Source organism: Hydra vulgaris, chromosome 07 (genome assembly GCF_038396675.1).
Source record: "Hydra vulgaris chromosome 07, alternate assembly HydraT2T_AEP".
Taxonomy (NCBI): Eukaryota; Metazoa; Cnidaria; class Hydrozoa; order Anthoathecata; family Hydridae; genus Hydra; species Hydra vulgaris.
The window spans coordinates 26,780,001-26,799,322 of record NC_088926.1 but is presented as its reverse complement, the minus strand read 5'-3'; the positions used below and the strand labels follow the sequence as shown (position 1 = coordinate 26,799,322).

General features: G+C 27.5%; 1 protein-coding gene across 1 annotated transcript in view; it reads right to left on the bottom strand.

Moving 5' to 3' along the window:
• LOC100215877 (multiple PDZ domain protein) overlaps positions 1 to 19,322 on the bottom strand; it is a 61,402-nt gene that overhangs the window by 39,170 nt on the left and 2,910 nt on the right. The window contains exons 4-10 of the mRNA XM_065801507.1: positions 16,666 to 16,728; positions 14,813 to 15,038; positions 14,186 to 14,399; positions 13,472 to 13,595; positions 11,541 to 11,719; positions 11,298 to 11,412; positions 9,885 to 9,976 (exon numbers count right to left, since the gene is read on the bottom strand). Of these exons, the coding sequence (XP_065657579.1) occupies positions 9,885 to 9,976; positions 11,298 to 11,412; positions 11,541 to 11,719; positions 13,472 to 13,595; positions 14,186 to 14,399; positions 14,813 to 15,038; positions 16,666 to 16,728 (1,013 nt within the window). The remainder of the gene's footprint in view (positions 1 to 9,884; positions 9,977 to 11,297; positions 11,413 to 11,540; positions 11,720 to 13,471; positions 13,596 to 14,185; positions 14,400 to 14,812; positions 15,039 to 16,665; positions 16,729 to 19,322) is intronic.

Genomic DNA, 19,322 nt, shown 5'->3' with positions numbered 1-19,322 from the left:
CAATAAACATTGAAATACTATTTTTGCTAATATATGTGTATGTGTGTATATATATATATATATATATATATATATATATATATATATATATATATATATATATATATATATATGTATATATATATATATATATATATATATATATATATATATATATATATATATATATATATATATATATATATATGTACATATATATATATATATATATATATACAAATATATATATGTATGTATATATATGTACATATATATATATATATATATATATAAAATATATATATATGTACACATATATATATATATATATAAATATATATATATATATATATATATATATATATATATATATATATATATATATATATATATACATGTACACACACACATATACATATATACAGAACAATCTCTCTAATTCGAATCTCCCTGATTCGAAAACCTCCATAATTCGATTATATGCTAAGTCACTGTGAAATGTCACCATGATAAGTCAACTTTCTATAATTCGAAAATCTCTCCGATTCGAACTTTTATTTTTTCCAATAAAGTTCGAATTAGAGAGATTGTACTGTATATATATATATATATATATATATATATATATATATATATATATATATATATATATATATATATATATATATATATATATATAGTTTGTTGCATTTGGGAGTACGGAAGGAAAAAAATGATTCTTATGCCAACAAATATGTCTCTTTTAATTACTTTAGACTTTCATCCATCATTTGCGTGTTGTCAGAAAGTAAAAACCATTCATTTAATTACAAATTAATCGTTTTTTAAAAAAAACTGCAAAAACGCAAATTTAATTGACCAGAATGTTTTTAAAAACATTCTGAATGCTTTTAACAATATAAACAATGTTTTTATTTTTATTTTTTTTAATAAAATGTTTTTATTTTTATTTTTTTTACTGTAAATCATGCGCGGAGTGTCGCTATATCGACTATCTTATAGCTTGACTTGCAACAAAGTGCTGCAACATCAACTGACAAATAGCCTGACTCGCAACGGAGTGCTGCTACATCGACTATCTTTTAGCCTGACTGGCAAGAGAGTGCTGCTACATCGACTGAGGGTTTGGTTGGGGCAGGCAGTCTATCAATTAATAAAAAAAAATTCTGGTCTTGCATTTTAATTTTTGCTTTTTGTCAACAAAGTACGGAAAAACTTTCTGACAACCAGTTAAGAGTTCTATATATATATATATATATATATATATATATATATATATATATATATATATATATATATAACTATATATATATATATAATATATATATATATATATATATATATATATATATATATATATATATATATATATGCGGTAGTGGTGTAGTGGTAAAGCACTCGCTTCATAAGCGAGAGGTTCCAAGTTCAATCCCCACCACGTCCCTGGTAGTACCGCGCTCAACTTGTTTCTCCGCACAGCGGCTTGTTTGTCGAGGTTCGTGTTTCGGAGTTATAGTGTTGAGAGAGGGTTATAACCACAATTAAGTAGCCTCCTCATCTGTAGTGGCCTTCTAGGCCTTGAGGAGGTGAATAACAAAAAAAAAAAAAAAAAAAAAAAATATAAATATAAATATATATATATAAATATATATATATATATATAGATATATATATATATATATATATAAATACAGTAAAATCTCTCTAATTCAAACTTTATTGGAAAAAATAAAAGTTCGAATTAGAGAGATTTTCGAATTATAGAAAGTTGACTTAAAAACATCCATACAAGTTCTTGATTTTCGATATAATTGATTTTTATCCTATATGGAAATACTGGCTCATTATTTTGAAATACCACTTTGTGAAAATTTTTCAAAATAATGATCTTCTTATATCCATCAGCTGTAATTTTAAAGTTGTAAATTATCTGGACTTAACATTAAATCTTAATGACAGTTCTTTGCAACCTTACTGCAAGCCCCGAAATTCCATCAGTTCCATAAATGCTGACTCTAACCTCCCTCCAAGTCTTTCTCAAACTATCAAACTAAGACAACCAATTCTTCTAACAAATATATTTTTAAACAGTCCATTCCTTTTTTATCAAAATGCATTATTTAAATCAGATTTTATCTGCAATATTGCTTACCATTCGAATAAAAAACTGCTCCCATTCAAATATCACAAGCAAAACATAATTTGGTACAACCCAACTTTCAGTACCTATGTTGCAACAAAAATAGGCAGTCGTTTTTGAACATTTGAACCTGCACTTTCCGGTTGGTCACAAACTTCGCAAGATATTTAATCAAAATACTATTAAAATAAGCTACTCATATATGCCAAACATCAAGTCTATCATTAATTCGCACAATCACAGAATACTACATAACCAAGGTAAAGATGAGGGAAAAACATGCAACTGTGTCAACAAATCCATCTGCAACATGAACAATCAGTGCTTGACAAAGAACATTGTTTATCAAGCCACCGTGTCGTCAAGTAAACCTGACTACAAAGAAAAAGTATATTTTGGCTTATGCAAAACTCCATTTAAATCTCTGTATGCTAATCGCCTAAAATCTTTTAACATTAAAAAATATAATAATGATACTGAGATGTCTAAAGAAATTTGGGACATTAAAGACAAAACATTTACCCCTTTAATTTTTTTTTTTAAACATCTTCGCTTCCAACAAGACTGCAAGCAGCCACTAATTAAAGTTGGAAGTTACTGAAAGAGAAAAGATGAAGATTGTGGAGCAAGATAATGATTGACGGACGACTTAAAGGATTGCAAATTATATGAATCAGAGAGAGGTGGAATTAAAGATTTGCCCTTATTATTGATACTATTAAAGATTCTCCAGAAGTCACGAGAGCCTAATTTTTGAGATGAGATACGAGATTTCACGACCTGAGAATAGCGGGCTTTGGCGTTAGACAAAACCTTTTTACAATGGTTTCTAGCAGTAATTAACAGACGCCTGTTATCTGGAGAATTGTTTTGCTGATAAATATGGAAGTAACGGTTTCGATTGGCAATTGCAGCAGCACAGTGTGAGGAAAACCATGGAGGAGAGTGAGGCTTGACCTGGAATTGTCGAGAGAGAACAAAAGAATCCATGCCGGCTTGAATCCAAGAAGATATGTAAGATGCGCATTTGTTGACAGGAAGACAAAAGATCTCTACCCAAGGGCCATCACGAAGAAAATCACGGAAAGAATCCCAGTCAGCTTTACTGTAGTTGTAAGAGGTACAATAATTGGGGGATTCAGGTGATGAAGAAGAATGAGATATTAGTTTTAGAGAGATCAAACTGTGAAGCACCTAAGGGTGAATGTGGAGAAACTGAGCACTGACTAGGATCAGAAACAAGACATAAGTCGAGTAGAGAAGGTAAATGATTCGGGTTGTCAGGAAAGCGAGTTGGAAAGTTGACTATTTGAGTTAGAAATTGAGAATGATAAAAGTTGTGGGCCTTAACGCCTGCAGAGTCACTGACACTAGAGCCATGCCATTCAGAGTGGTGAGCATTAAAGTCACCAACAACAACTATATTAGCTGATGGATAAAGAGAGAGGGCTTGGTCAATATGATCAGAAATAACATTAAAAAGAGTGCAGTCTTGAGATGAAGGAGAGCGATATAAAACAAATAGAAAGGCAATAGAATGAAGTAGTGTTAAACAAAAGCACATAAAAGAATGTGAATTCAAACCAAGTTTCACGATAAATGGGTGAATTCTTACCATCAACACTAAGATCGCAAGATAACCATCAACACTAAGATCGCAAGATGAGACAGCTGAACTCAAATTAGTTTCACAAAGAGCAAGTAGGTCTGGTGAACTATGCAAGAGATTAGACTCAACAGAAGAAAAGTCACTTTGAAGACCACGAATATTAGTGAATGATAGGTTTAGAGATGGTGATGATGATTTTTTGTGTTTTATAGTTTTTGGTACTTTATTCATTTTAAAATTAGATTGAAGAACTTGACTCAAAGCATAGATAGTACTCAGAACACTGTTTAATAGCTTAAGCAATTGGCTCATTACTACTAATAAACCCTAAGCCATAACAAAGGGCTCCAAATGCGGCCTCCGCAATGCACACCAAAAGTACAAACAGAGACACCATCCATGCGCAACATGGCACTGTTAATAATTTGATATTTTTCGACTGTTGATGAAATCAACCTCTCTGAGAGCTACCACAGAGTTCAGGAAACCTGACTACCAGCCAGCCTCAGAACCATAAAACTGAGTTTTAGAGCTGTACCCTCATTAAGAGATAACAGAATGAGTTGCCTAGTCATAAAAATAGAGACACAAGCAAAACCCAATTGAGTCAAGCATTAAGGCATTGAGTCATGCATTAAGTGGAAAATTGTGAAACGTTGCCACTCCTCTTCAAAAATTTGCAATCTTTGCATATACAAAAAAATTCCTTACTTTAACAAAAGGCGAAAATTTGTTAAATAAACAAAATGAGTTGATTTTAAAATGCAGGGCACAAGAATAAATTCCTCTTTTTTTTTTTTGACACTGGTGATTAGCTAATATTTTGTTTTTCTTTGGTTGCCACCAAGCGTGTCTTTTAGCATTGTAAAGATCCCACTACACAGTATTTTGTAATTTTTAGCAGGTTTTTTTGTTTTTGATTTTGTATTCAATGGTTGATGATTGCTGAATATAGGCATGAAACTTAAAGTACCATAGAAAAAGTTGTTTTTTCTTCGCATATATGTATGTATTTATGCATATATATATATATGCATATATATTCGCATATATATATATATATATATATATATATATATATATATATATATATATATATATATATATCAGAAATATCATTTTGACATTTGTAATGGAATTTCAAGAGGTATTATATCTATGTCTTTGTCACTGCAAGATCTTTGGAAAATTTCACATTCACGTTGGTTAACAACAGCCAACAGAATTTTGAGGTTAAAAAAAATTTTTAACTATGTCATTAAAGTATACTCTGCTAGCTGGTTTGAGATGAAAATGAAACCAACCTATTTGTATGGATACAATCATTTCTTTGAAATGATTAAAAAATCTTGTTACTTATCTGATGAACTTAAGAGTATTGTTGATCCAGTATTACAAAGAAATTTCTGTCATCCAGAAAATATTTTGTTGGCTATGCTAGTGGATGGGAGATTGCACATTAGAGAATTAGCTTTAAGGTGAGTTATCATATGTAGCAAATCATATGATAATCAGAGGACTATTCAACCATTTTAAGTGCCAAATCTAAATTTTAATGCTGAAGATTACATAGATATGATTAGTTGGCAATATGTTAATGTTACTGAGCCGTCTTTAACAAGACACATCTCAATTGATAATTAAAAAAAAAACGATTTCCTCCATTTCTGATATAATTGGCATTGAAAAAATACCTTGCCACACTCAACCAGTTGAACAATGTATAAAACTTGTATCAAATACTTCTACATCAGTTTGTGGAAATAAAGCAAGAGATGGAGTCATCCGAGCTAAGCTTACATCTCAGTGTGAATTACCAAGGTTTGAAACTAAAAAACATTTCATAAATTCATTAAAGTAAATATAAATTCTGCCTAAATGATTATTAAAAGAAATGTTTTACTCAACAGTTTTTATATTTTTATTTTCTTTCTTCTGTTATGTCCAGGGTTCCAATTTTATATTGTCCTAGGTAATGAGCCTTTGTCATCACTATAGAATCTATGGGAACCTCAGTTTTTTTTTGTTTTTAAATAAAAAAAGTTCTGAATAAAACTTAGAACTTGTAAGTTTTTTTATGGGGCTGTAGTTTTGCTGTTTGGAACTCTTTTAGTGATAGGACAAAATAATTTATCTTAACTTTTATAGGTAAAAAAATTAAAAAAAAATTAATAAAAAAAACTTAAAATAAACAATTTTAAATTTTTACAGAAGTTATATTCTTCTGCCGCCAACACAGATTATTCAATTCTACTCACAATTTTTGTATAATTACATGCAATTTTACCCACAATTTCTTAATAATCAACAAAATTGTGTCATTTTATGTCAACATTTTTCAAATATAAATGTAAAAATATGAAAAGTAGCAATTACAAAAGTAAATTCTTAAAAAATTGCCAAAAGCAAGGACTAACAAGCATAAGTTAGATAATGAGTGGATATATATATATATATAAATTAGTAGAAAATCACTTAATAAAATTTTTTTTTCATTTTACACTGTGTTTCATCAATAATAACTTTTTTTTAAACAACAGCGTTCTTTTTTTTTTCAAAATTATTTTTTTAATGACGCAGATGAAACTGGCATTTATAACTAAAGACACTTACGTTGCATTAATTAAAGTTCGTTAATTTTTTTTATTATTTATTCAATTGTAACATTAAAAAAAGTCAAAAACGATTTCACGTTTTTTTTAATAATAAACCAGTTTATAAGAAACTAGTACTAGGAGCCTCAAAATCTTAAGAAACTTTTAGAACTAAGTAACTTTTCAATAAGAAACTTATTTATAAGTTCGATGAATATTTCCTCATTTTTCACCGAAATATCTCATCAACATTACTCGAAGTTAACATTATCTACAATAGAGAACAACAGTTTGAATGGGAATTTAATTTGCACGTGCAATCAAATAGAATTCAATTTGATTACAAATAAAAAATAAAAACTTGAAATTAAAGAAACTTTAGTACTAGATTTTCAAAAAAGTATCCTTAAAATAAAAAACTTTCTTGTACTAACGTTTGATTGGTGTCTTATAAAAAAAAACGTGTACATAACATTAGTTAAAAAAGCTCGAACGTTTTTTCCTTTAAAAAAAACTAAATGAAATCGATGTTTATAAAATCTATTATAGAAAAAGTTTTAAACTATGATTCAATTAAGATTGGTACTGCATAAAGTAAAAGTTTGAGGAAACAGTGAACTTTTGTAATTGTGATATTCTTTTGTTTCTTAGATACAAGTGTCAATATCGTCTTCGTTAAAAGTTTTAACGGATGACGCGTATATAAGAGTTGTAAACTGTGCCTATGAAATGGCCCTTCTGCCAACTATGTCGCACAAAAACTTTGCTGTTATTGTAAGTGTCGATATGTTGACTATTTTAAATATATTAGATAAAGTATAGTTGGTTTAAATAAAAATAGTTGGTTCGTATGTTTCCAACTTTGTAAATTTTACTAATTTATTGTAAATTTAACTTTAAGTCGAAAAATATAATATATCATTTACAAAAAATATTTAGGTATAGAGCTGTAAGATCAATGGTATTAAAATGATCAAATGTAACGAAAATGGCGCTAGCGGGCGTGCGTTCGTAAAATGCATTGCGATGGCTGTGCATGAAAAATGTGCCAATATCCTGAAAGAAGCTCAATTCTTCTCAATTTTGTGCGATGCTAGCCAAGCTCGAAAAACAAAGAAAGAAAAAGAATTTTGACATGAATTGAAAGATGTGGTTCTCCTTTTTATATGGTTCTGGATCTAGTTGATATTGATAGGTTTGTCGGAGGAGAAGCAGACTCCATTGTCAAGGGAATCAATAACATTTTTGAAACCGGGGAATTTAAAATAGACTCCAATGAGTACAAAAATAAATTAGTCAGTATAACATCCGATGGTGCAAGTGTAAACTTTGGAAAATATCACGGTGTCATAGCGCAAATAAAGGCAGATGGGGAATGGCTACTTCCAGTTCATTATGTCAACCACTGAGTCGAACTGGCAGTTAAAGAGGTTTTTTCAGAGATCTCTAAATTAAAAAAAGTTGATGAATTTTACAAGACAAATTTTTATCTGCTTCGAAAATCAGTGAAAATAAAACAAGAAGTAATAAGTGCATCTGCAGCTTTAGGTAAAGTTTACCGCAAAGTTTGCAGTAAAACGTTGTGGCTTAAAACCATAATTTATATTTTAGTTTATCATTTTATTTTCCAGGAACTTGGCTCATAGTAAAAACACATTACAAGATTACCTTTCTTACATTATCTGGGATTTTTCTAAGATAAATGTAAACTATTCAATTTTTAAATATTAAACTAGATAAGATATTTTAGGTACTACGCATTACACTCTACCAAAACTAACAGGAACGAGGTTTGTTGGCCATCATATAAGAGCTTTAAAAATTTATTGGAGTCCTGGCCAGCTTATGTAGTGGCCTACGAAAACTTTGTAAATGAACGGAAAAACCCTATAACTACAAGAGCAAAGGTTCAAGGGTTACTAAAGAAATTCAAATCATATAACTTTCTTTGCACTGTTGCCGTTTATCATGATTTGCTAGAGCTCATTGTGCCAACATCAAAAGTATTTGAAGCAAATGAACTGTTGCCGCATGATATTCTAGCTACAATCAACCGAACAAATTTAGAACTGGAATTGAAGCTCGAAGAAATTGATACAGATTTAGAATTTTTAGATAGCTATGTATCACGTTACATGGTTATTGAGAGCAAACATAACTTATCTGAAACACTGTCTGGTCAGTTTAGTAAAGCTGGCGACAAACGAAAACACCTAGTAATAGAAAGTATATAATAGTAAACTTAGATATGACTTTGGTTGACGTAGATCAAGCATTACGCTTAGTCAGAAATATTGAGAGAAAGGTTATACCCAGACTTATAAATCATTAAACAGCAGATTCACAAGCATAAAGGAAGAGTCTGAGATTTATCACGCCATGCGGCTCATTGACCCGCAGAACTGAACTGACAACAAAGAGTTTTACGCATTTTAAAACACCATTGGAACATTCCAATTTTAATGAAAAGTTAGTTTTCCAAGAATGGAAACTATTTTTGATTCATTCAAGAGCCAATCTTGAAGCAATGGTACACAATCGCCAGACAAGAGAAATTTGGAGGTCAACGTTCTTGTACAAAAAGTCAAAGTTTCCTAATTTATTAAAAGTTATATTGATTATCTTCGCAATTTCCGGATCAAACTCAAGCGTGGAGCGAATTTTTAGCACAGTAACTAGCATATTATCAGATCAACGTTTATCTATGAATCACGACACTCTAAATGATAGCATTATGATATTAGGAAACCATGGAAGCTGATCAAAAGAAGAAATAATCCTGATTAAAAAGCGAGCAAAAGAAATTTATTTGAATAAGGGACGAGTGGTTCAAGTTGATGATGATCCAGTTGACTATATGACAACATGTAGAAGAGGAAACACCGTTGACAACAGTTGAGGGGAAAATCTGTTATTTAACTTATAATGAATAGTTTTTAAAAAAGAAGATTTTCAAATTATTCTTGTGTTATTCTTTTAAGATAAAAAAAACGTAATTTAAAAAAGAAATTTTAGAAAAAAATTAAATAATTAGTTTGAATAAAAAATATCAAGAAATATAAAAACCATTAACCGTTAATTAAGTTTACAGTGTAACATTTTAAAATACATATATCAAAACAACGAAGCAAAACTAAGTCACTAAATTATACTTCAATACAAAATCAATAAAAAGTTGCATTTTTGTTTGATATTATTTTTTTATAACATAAATAGTTAAAAATAAAATCGCGATCTGACAATATACAAGAAGTTTGGAAGTACAAAAATCTACTTCGTTGAAGTAGTTTCATGAGTGTGATACTAATTCAAACATTTTTTGACGAAAGAATTAAGTAACAAATAAAAAAGATATAAAAAAAAAAAAGCTTTTTATGAGCATCGTCTTCAGCAATTTTTATGATCACGCTTGCCGACGTAATCTCGAGCGCACATAATCACGCTCGATGAAAACATATTCTAATTTTACGAGCGCGATATAACACGCTTGACGATTTTCTTCATCACAAGCCCTGTATATAGTTTAATAAAATAAAAAATTTAAATTTAAACTTTTACTTACCCTTAAAATTTGGTCATTAATTCTAAGTCTACCATCTTGAGCAGCTGCACTTCCTTCTGTAATCTTCTGTATAAATATACTTGAAAGCTTGTCTAAAATGTTGAACTTTTTAATATAACAAACAAATTAATAAATTATTAATTAAAGTAATTCAAATTTTAATTTAATTAATTTAAATTTGCACAACCATTTTAAAAATATAACAAATATAAGATTACACTTTGGTTAATTTTTTATAAAGAAAAAAGAATGATGAAAGAAAGAATGTTAGTGGTTCATTTAAGAGTAAGATAAGTTATTTTGAAGACAATAAAGAATAAGTTTAGATTATCTGTCAACTTGTTTCTCTGCGCAGCGGCCTTGTTCGTCAAGGTTCGTGTTTCGGAGTTAGAGAGTTGAGAGAGGGATATAACCACTATAAAGTATGCTCTTCATCTGTAGTGGCCTTCTTGGCCCTGAGGAGGGGAATAAAAAAAAAAAAAAAATCTAGGGAATAGAAAAATATTATACAATTATAGTTGATGTTTTGAGCGTTTTGAGTAGTTTCAAGTTGTCTGAAACAAATTGTTAAAGACTTTATTCGATTAACTAATTTGATAGTTTTAACAAATTTTTATAAATAAAATAAATTTATATATAGATTAAACCAAAATTAATTAAGGTATCATTCAAAAAATTTAGCAAAATCTATGCTTTAGGTAAAAAAGTTTTTTAACTTTTTAAAAAAAAATAAAACTTTAGAATATAAAAGTAATTTGCTTATTTATTTCATCAACAAATTGTTTTACAAACAAGTAGCTGAAAGGTACATGGTCTCAGAACCTTAGTTAAGAAAACATATTTTTATCTATATTTTATTGTAATTTTATTTCATTGTAATAAAAAATGAAATAAAATTAAATTTTAATCAGATTGAGAAATTTTAAATTGTTGAAAATAGTGGAGATGAAGAAGATAAATTTAATCACATTCATCAAAAGACTTTATGTTACTAATTAAATAGAACTTTATCTTTTGAAAAAAAGGCCCCTAAATTGTCCCCAACAATTGCCTTGTTGATATACTAGACAAAGTGCAAATGAATATTGTAGCATTATGGGTAAATGAATATTGTAGCATTATGGGTAAATCTTTTTGTTAAGCAGCAGATTTGTTCAAAAATGAAAAATGATTTGAAAAAAAAAGTAATTCTTGTGCAAAAATCATGCAAGGTGTTAAGAGAAAGATTTGTACAATTTTTAGGAGTTAAAAAAAAATGTTTGTGCATTTTCCAGGGGTGAAAAAAAAATTCATTTGTAGTTTTTTTACAAACTTGTTTTTTTTTGCGATGACAAATGAGCCTTAAAAAAAATTGCAATATTGACTCCACATTAAAAAATAATATAGAATAATAAATTATGTTTGAAATATCACCTGATGCAACACCATTATCAACATATACTGCTATTTGAATACCTAATCCTTTTTCATTTTTAAGAAGTTGAATTTCAAATGTCTCCATATCTCTCCACATTGTTTTCTCATCTGACTAGAATCATATAAAACAAGTAATGTAATAAACTTTAAAATAGATTGAAAACCTGCTAATGTGAGATATCATAAAAAAAGTTAAGTTCAAAAAGGTTTAATAAACATAATGTAGAACAAAATACATACCAGATCTTGTGACTCTTCTTCTTCACTCATATCTCTGGCAATCACAAGCTTAACATGCTTACCAGCTTTTCGAATTATGTTTGCAACATTATCACTTCCTAACCCTGCCAAACTTTCATCATTTATTTGTAATATTTGATCTCCACTCCTTAAGTGACCATCCCGATCAGCTACTCCACCTAAAATTAAAAGATTTGTTTAAGCAGAAAAGAAATAACCATTATTGTTTGTAATTATTTGATTATAATTACTTATCTTAATTTTTAAAATAAAAAAAGTAGTATGAATCACAAAACTTTTACCAATAAAATAATTTATAATGCTTTTAACATTATGAGCTTGATGTTTATCAAAAAAAGTGTTTTAAGTATTAAAATAATTTGTTTCAACGGGTGATCATTAACTAATGAGACTAAGTTTGACAGCTCATAACTTTTGAATGGAATGGAACACAACTTGTGTGATCAGTCTATTTCTCTCTTTGAGCACCAAGTCTCATATTCTCATAGTTTTTATTTCATATTTATTCTCATATTGTTTTTTATTTTTATTTTAGATATTAAAAGTAGAATAAATAAGTTTGATTGAGAGCGTGTGTACAAGTACTGCAAATTGCTTTCAACATTATGAGTTTTATGTTTACTAAATCTCAAAACTTTAACCATGTAATATTTTATAAAGCAGTACTTTCAACATTATGAGTTTATCAAAAAAAGTGTTTTGAGTATTAAAGTATTATATTTTAACGGTTGATCATTAATTAATAAGACTAAGTTTGACAGCTCATAGTTTTTGAATGGGTGCCTTTTTTTTAAAATATGGTTTGTGTGGTCAGCTTTTTTTAAATGCAGCTAGTGTCGTCAGTCTTTTTTTTTCTCCAAGTCTTTAAATCTCACTTGAGCAAGTCTCATAATCTTACTATTTTGCATTTTTATTTTAGATATTAAATGTAGAATAAATGAGTTTAATTGAGTGTGTGTACAAGTACTGCAAATTGCATCCAAAGACATTGAGAAAATCACCAATCATTTTATTGAAGTAAATAATTCAAAAGCCACAGGGTATCAACATATTCTAATGTGGGAAAGTGGTTTTTTATCTAGTCATTGCTTAGAACAAGGTTGAAAAGCCAAAACTATGACAAAAAAAAAGTTGAAAGTCTTTAAAAAGTGCATTGATCGCTGATTAGGGATTTTAATTAGTAAATTGACAGCCAAATTCAGTTGCATTCAGTCTCATATCGTTTAAACATTATTAACAAAAGACCGCTATTGATTGTCTCAAAAAGCAGCAGATTCCTGATCAATCATAAAATCAGTTAAGCCAATTTTAACCTCTTTGTGGTTATATGTAAAGAAGATTTCTTGGTCACAATTTCATTTACGATGATGAATCTAATTTTACTATTCTCACTCAAACAAAAAGAGAAGATTTTTGTTGAAAAGGAAGATAATCCTGTATGCGCTCCAGAACTTCATCCAATTTAAAACGTTTGGTCTATTTTGAAAGAACTTGTCTATAAAAACAACTAGAAAACACAAACTATCAATTAAAAAATAGAATCCAATATTAATAAAAAAAAAGTTGAAAAGAACACTCAACAAGCTATGATTAGTAGTGTGTACAAAATATTGTTTATATATAAAGGGAAGCTTTGCTACCATCTGCCTAAGTTGTAATTATTAATATATTATTACTAACATTGCTGTATCATATGCTTTTTACTTTAGATTTAATTTTGCTTTTAATTTAAATATTTTCATTGGTTCAGAAGTTGTTACTATTTTAGTGTAGTTTCATCAATCAGTGATCACCTTTATTTTTTTAGTTAAAAAAAAATCAACACAAATCATGCAATTACAGATGAATAAACTAAAAACAATAAATAGTGATACTAAAATACCAAAAATTGCAGAAACTAATTTAATTACCTGGAACAATACTTCGCACAATGACACCTGAGTTTTTACTGCCAACAATACCAAATCCTAAACCTGAACCATCGTTATAGAGATTTATTGTTAAAACCTCTTGCATATTGTTTCCTGGGGTTTTCTATAAACCAATTAAAAACTTGATTTGATTGGTTGCATATATATATGTGTGTGTATATAAATATAAATATATATATATATATACACACACACACATATATATAAATATACATACATATATATATAATTATATACATATAATTATATATATATATAACAGATATATATATTTATATACATATATATATATAAATATATATATCTATATCTATATATATATATAAATATATTTTGTATATATAAATATATTTTATGTATATATATATATAGACAGAAAAAATTTTTTTTATCTAATTACTTTTTTCGAATACTTTATGTAGTAACTTTATGTATAAAAAAAGTTTTAAATTTATTTTTTAATGTTTATTTATATATAAATAAACATGTTATAAATATTTAAATATATTATATATATTATAAGTATGTAAATTTATATAAACTAAATAAATTCTTTTTATTTTGAATGCTTTTCTAATACACATTTACAACTTATCGCATACTTGGTACAATGAAATCAACTACTGGGCTAATATATACAAAGACCTATTAGTTTAAAATCAAAAGAACCAAATAAAATTCAAATCTAAATACATTTGGACTTGGTGCCTCTGGTACATAATTAAAAAGTGACTGATCATTCTCTGGTAACATATTAAGACTTTGTGAATCACCGCGAGCAATAACAATTTCTATTGTTCCCTTGATCTGCTGTAAAAATGAAATTGCCTCCTGGTGAGATGTTGCTGTGTCTACGAGTTTTCCATTAATTGCTAATATTTGATCAGATACTTGTAGACGGCCATCCCTAAAAATAAAAAAATAAAACATCAGAAAATAAAACAAAAAAAACAACAACAACTGCTTACTAATATTTACTGTTTATGAATATTATTACTAATATTTACTGTTTACTATTATTTTCTTATGTCTAATATTTTTCCTTTAAGCATATTTGAACATATTTTAACAATATTTGAATATATTATAGCTATAAAACTGTTATAAAAATTAAACAAATCATAATAAAATTAAATGGGAACAAAAAGTTATAGTGAGAATTATAAACAAAGTAATCAATTTCAAAATTAACTTATTCAAAATTAATTTAATAACTTTGTTAAAATTAATTTGATTAAATTAAAATAAGAATAAGTTATCAAAACTTTTTTCAAATTAAATTTTTTTATTTATTAATTTAATAAAAAATCTAAAAATTACCTTTCAGCTATTCCACCTAACTGTAAGTTTTGAACAAAGATCCCCAGTTCACCGCGGTTTTCACTTTTTAGTCCAACAACACTAAAACCAAGTCCCCCAAAATTTGGTTTTTCTAATTTAATAGTTTCTATGTGTCTTCCATATCCAGCTAATAAAACTCCATTCACAAAATATTTATCATTATAGTAATCAGAATCAACAAGAATTGAATCATCAAAATCAGTGTCTATAAAAAAAATTTCTGAAAATATAAAAAACATAATTACGAATAAATATATTTATATATACTTTATGTATATGTATATGTGTATGTATGTATGTATATATATATATATATATATATATATATATAAATATATATATATATATATATATATATATATATATATATATATATATATATATATATATATATATATATATATATATATATATATATACAAACCTCAGAATTAGGAATGAGGTCGGCAATAATTTCCCAACCTCAATCTTTTAGAGGTTAGCATCAGGTCGGCAAAAAAAATTGATAAAAACGTCTTACCATAAAACATAGAAACAAGGTTGGCAATTTTTTCTACCTCAAACGCTTTTAGATAGGCAGTTAGGTCAGCATTGCTGAATGCCGGCCCTAATTCCAAGGGCTGTATAAAATGAAATAAGTCTGATAAGTGATTTTCTACTAATTTATTATTGCTCTGTTCGTTAAAGAATATTGAGCACTCTATGTGTGGAATACATTTAAATGTAATATAACTCTATTATTAATTTTTTTGCTTGAATTTACGCTTGAAGCAATATAACTCTAGTAATGTCTTCCTTATAATGTAATGTCTTATTTATAAGTTTTATTTTGTGAAAAATAATAGTTTAGAAAAATAATATTTTATAATAGTTACATCAGCTTTATATAATTAACAGATTGTGCAATATTAAAAAAGTTCTCAGTTTTTATTCCCCATTTTCTACTTTTTACAAAAACTTAAATTCCTTGCAAACATGTTATAACTTATAACACTGCATCAAAAATATTCATAAAGCATACATTTAACTTTTTTGTCTTGAGGCAAGTGAAAGCACAACAGTATATATTTTTTTATAAATGGTACTTGGAAACTTAATTCTTTGTTTGTAATAAAAAAAAGCTTTGTAAAGTAATTAACTTAAATTTTTTTTCTTTGCAACAAGTAATTTTTTTTGTTTGTTAAAAAATTTTTAAAAGTAAAAAATAATTATTTGCTAAGTTGCAATTTTAAGAAATAATGAAAAAAATTTATTTTAATTAATTTATACAAATGTCAAAAAAAGAAATTAATTTATGTTAAATGATAATAAAAAAATGTAATATTAAAATTAATCATTGAATATTTTCAAAAAAAAAGAAAATTGAAACAAAATAGACATTCCACAATAGTGGAATGTCTATTTTGTTTATATAATAAGTGTTATTTTCTAAATGTACAATATGTAAATTATTTTATTGTGGTAGTTAAAAAAGCTAATGTTCTAAATTTAAAAAAAATAAAGATAATTTTATGACGCCAAAATCATGAAGAACTAATATGCTAAGAGTTTTTTATTTAAAACAAGGCCTTATATATATATATATATACTTTTTATGCCAACCTAAATCTATACCCTTTTTTAGTAAAAAGAAAAAAATGAAGATTAATGGAGAATACTTATCGCTGCCTGTTTATGTATGAATTAATAAAAGACACATCAAACATTACTTTTTTTAATGCAAGTTGCATAAGAAAGCTATCTATCAAAAATTCTTAAGAAAAAATGCAACCTGCCATGAATATTTGTATAAACTTTTACATTAAAAATAATAAAAAACTCTCTGCACTTACCATTACTTGCATCATAATCTTGTACATCATTAATTTTAAGAAATCTTCCATCAAAACTATCATCTACAATAAAATTTTGATTTTACTTTCAATACTTTAGAAATATTTTGTTATAAAAATCAATTTTTAATGAATATTTCAATTAGCAAGGAAAATAACTATTTACTACAAAAAACTTTAAGAACAATAAATACTTTTGATTTTAAGAAAACCTGCTTTACAAAGTATTTGATAACTTTAGAAAACTATTTTGGCTTTACCATTGCAGTATTGGTATTTTCATGACAAACTTATATTTATAAATTTTAATAATAAATTAAAGTAATTTAATTATATTACAACATAATTTCATTGGTCATTATTCTTAAGGCAAAATTTGTTGTAAAATATTTGGCAATGTAGCATTTGTGTTACTGTATAAAAGCATTGTTTTGACAACTGTTTTTTTGATGAATGTATATATATATACATATATAAATAAATACATATATACAAATATAAATATATATATATATATATATATATATATATATATATATATATATATATATATATATATATATGCTGTAATAAATTTTCTTCATACAAAGACACTGCCTACCCAAATCCAAACCCACAGTTATTGTACGTACTAAACCCACTGTAGATAGCTATAGTAAACTATACTATAGTTTGCTATAGTTATCTGCAGTGTAGACAGCTATATTAAACTACAGACTCTTCTTCTTTACCTTTTTTACAACTATTATAAAAAATATAAAGTTCAAGAGTCAGTATAAAAGTTGTTATTTATCAGTATATATTACAGTCTTAATTTAAACATTTTATTTAAACTCAAGATTTAATAAATAAAATAAAAGCAACATAAAAAAAAAAAAATATTTTGTATAAATATTAAGCAAAACTATTTTTTTTAAATTACGCAAAACAAACAGGTTTGTTTTGCATGTTGTTTTTTTTTAAATTCCAAATAAAGTAATTCAAGTTAAAACAGCAAAGACATAAAAAATAAAAAACGTTTCATATAAATATTTTAAAAAACACTTATAAAAAAAATAAAAACAAAACAAAGGTTTTATTTAAAAAAAGGGTTTAGTGAATTCACAGCTGAATTATCCTTAGGCTATGGTTGCTATTGCCCCCGTTTTTCCGTAGGAGAACGCAATAAGAACTTTAATTTGAATTAGTTTAGCGCTTTGCATTCCTAAGAAAAAATTGGCAGAATCTTAGCTTAGGCACAAATATTTACAAGAACCTTTGCCACAGTGGTTAGAGTTCTTCAAGTCTTTTTAAACACAATTAAAAAGTATCATTATACAAGTGTAGCAATTGAATTCTATTAAATGTGTCTGAGCATGTCACCAGAAAAAAACTTGTAGTATGTTTTGAATTGCTATAATTTATCATTAAAATTAAACAAAAATGTATTACCACATTTTAGTTTAAGTACACTTTTAGTGGGTTTTTGAACAACCGATGCATGGAAAAACAAGTTGAGTGCGGTAAACAAGCTCGTAAATTTTTATATAGTCTATTCTAGCATTTTCTTCTTTTTTTTCCTCCAACATCTTTGCTTCCAACAAGACCGCAAGCAACCACTATTAGAGCTGGAAGTTACTGGAAGAGAAAAATGAAATCTATGGAGCAAGATAACGTTTGACAGATGACTTAAAAGATTGCAAACTATAGGAATCAGGAAAGCAAAAAGAAGAAAGGAAATTCCAAAGAACTGCTGTTGGAGGAAAAAAACTAGGCAAATAAGTTTTTGAAGCAGTCACAGAAAAAGGATGAAAATTAATTGAACGACGAGGAACACAAGAATAAATTTTAGTATATAGCACAAGAGACGCTAGCTCTTTAAAGTAGTGCCCATTATAGTATTTGTAGAAAGGAGAAAGAGAAGCAACATTATGATAATGTGATAATGGTTGGAGGTTGGCTGCAAGAGCAGGTCAAATTATGTTTACAATGTGTTTTTGCAACATGTCTAAAAGAGAAACAACATCATTGGAAGATCTGCCCTAGATATTCCAACAGTATTCCATATAAGGACAGATTTTAAATTTATAAAGATAAAATATAAAATTCAGAGTAAAAAATTGTCCAGCATAATAAAGAGATGCAACCTTAGCAGATACTAATTTTGCAATGGATTTGATATATGGTTTCTAAGAAAGATCGGAAGTAAGAGTTAATCCTAGAAGATGAAGGGTAGATGACTCATAGAGTACATTATTGTTCATAAATATAGAAAGATCTAAATTTTTGTGATTCACTGGCCATTGTGAGCTCCATGCTGTAGGAGAAGGGAGATCCTTATTAAGATCAAATGCCCCCTCCAAGCAATCAAAGAGTATTGGCTTCTTATCAAGACAAGAATAAATGGTAGTATCATCAGCAAACAATGCCACTTTAGAAGTGAGAATATCTGGAAGATCGTTAATGTGAATAAAAAACAGTATAGGGCCAAGGATAGAAGCTTGAGGAACCCCTGAAGTTACAGGATATGAAGAAGTGTGCTGCTCATCGAGGACAACTTTTATACTACTCAGAAAGGAAAGATCTAAGGTGTCCCTATTTTTTTACCTGAGGGTCCCCGAGTCCCTAAAAATCAATAGAAATTTGCATCACTGGTTCTAAATTAAAATAAATAAAAT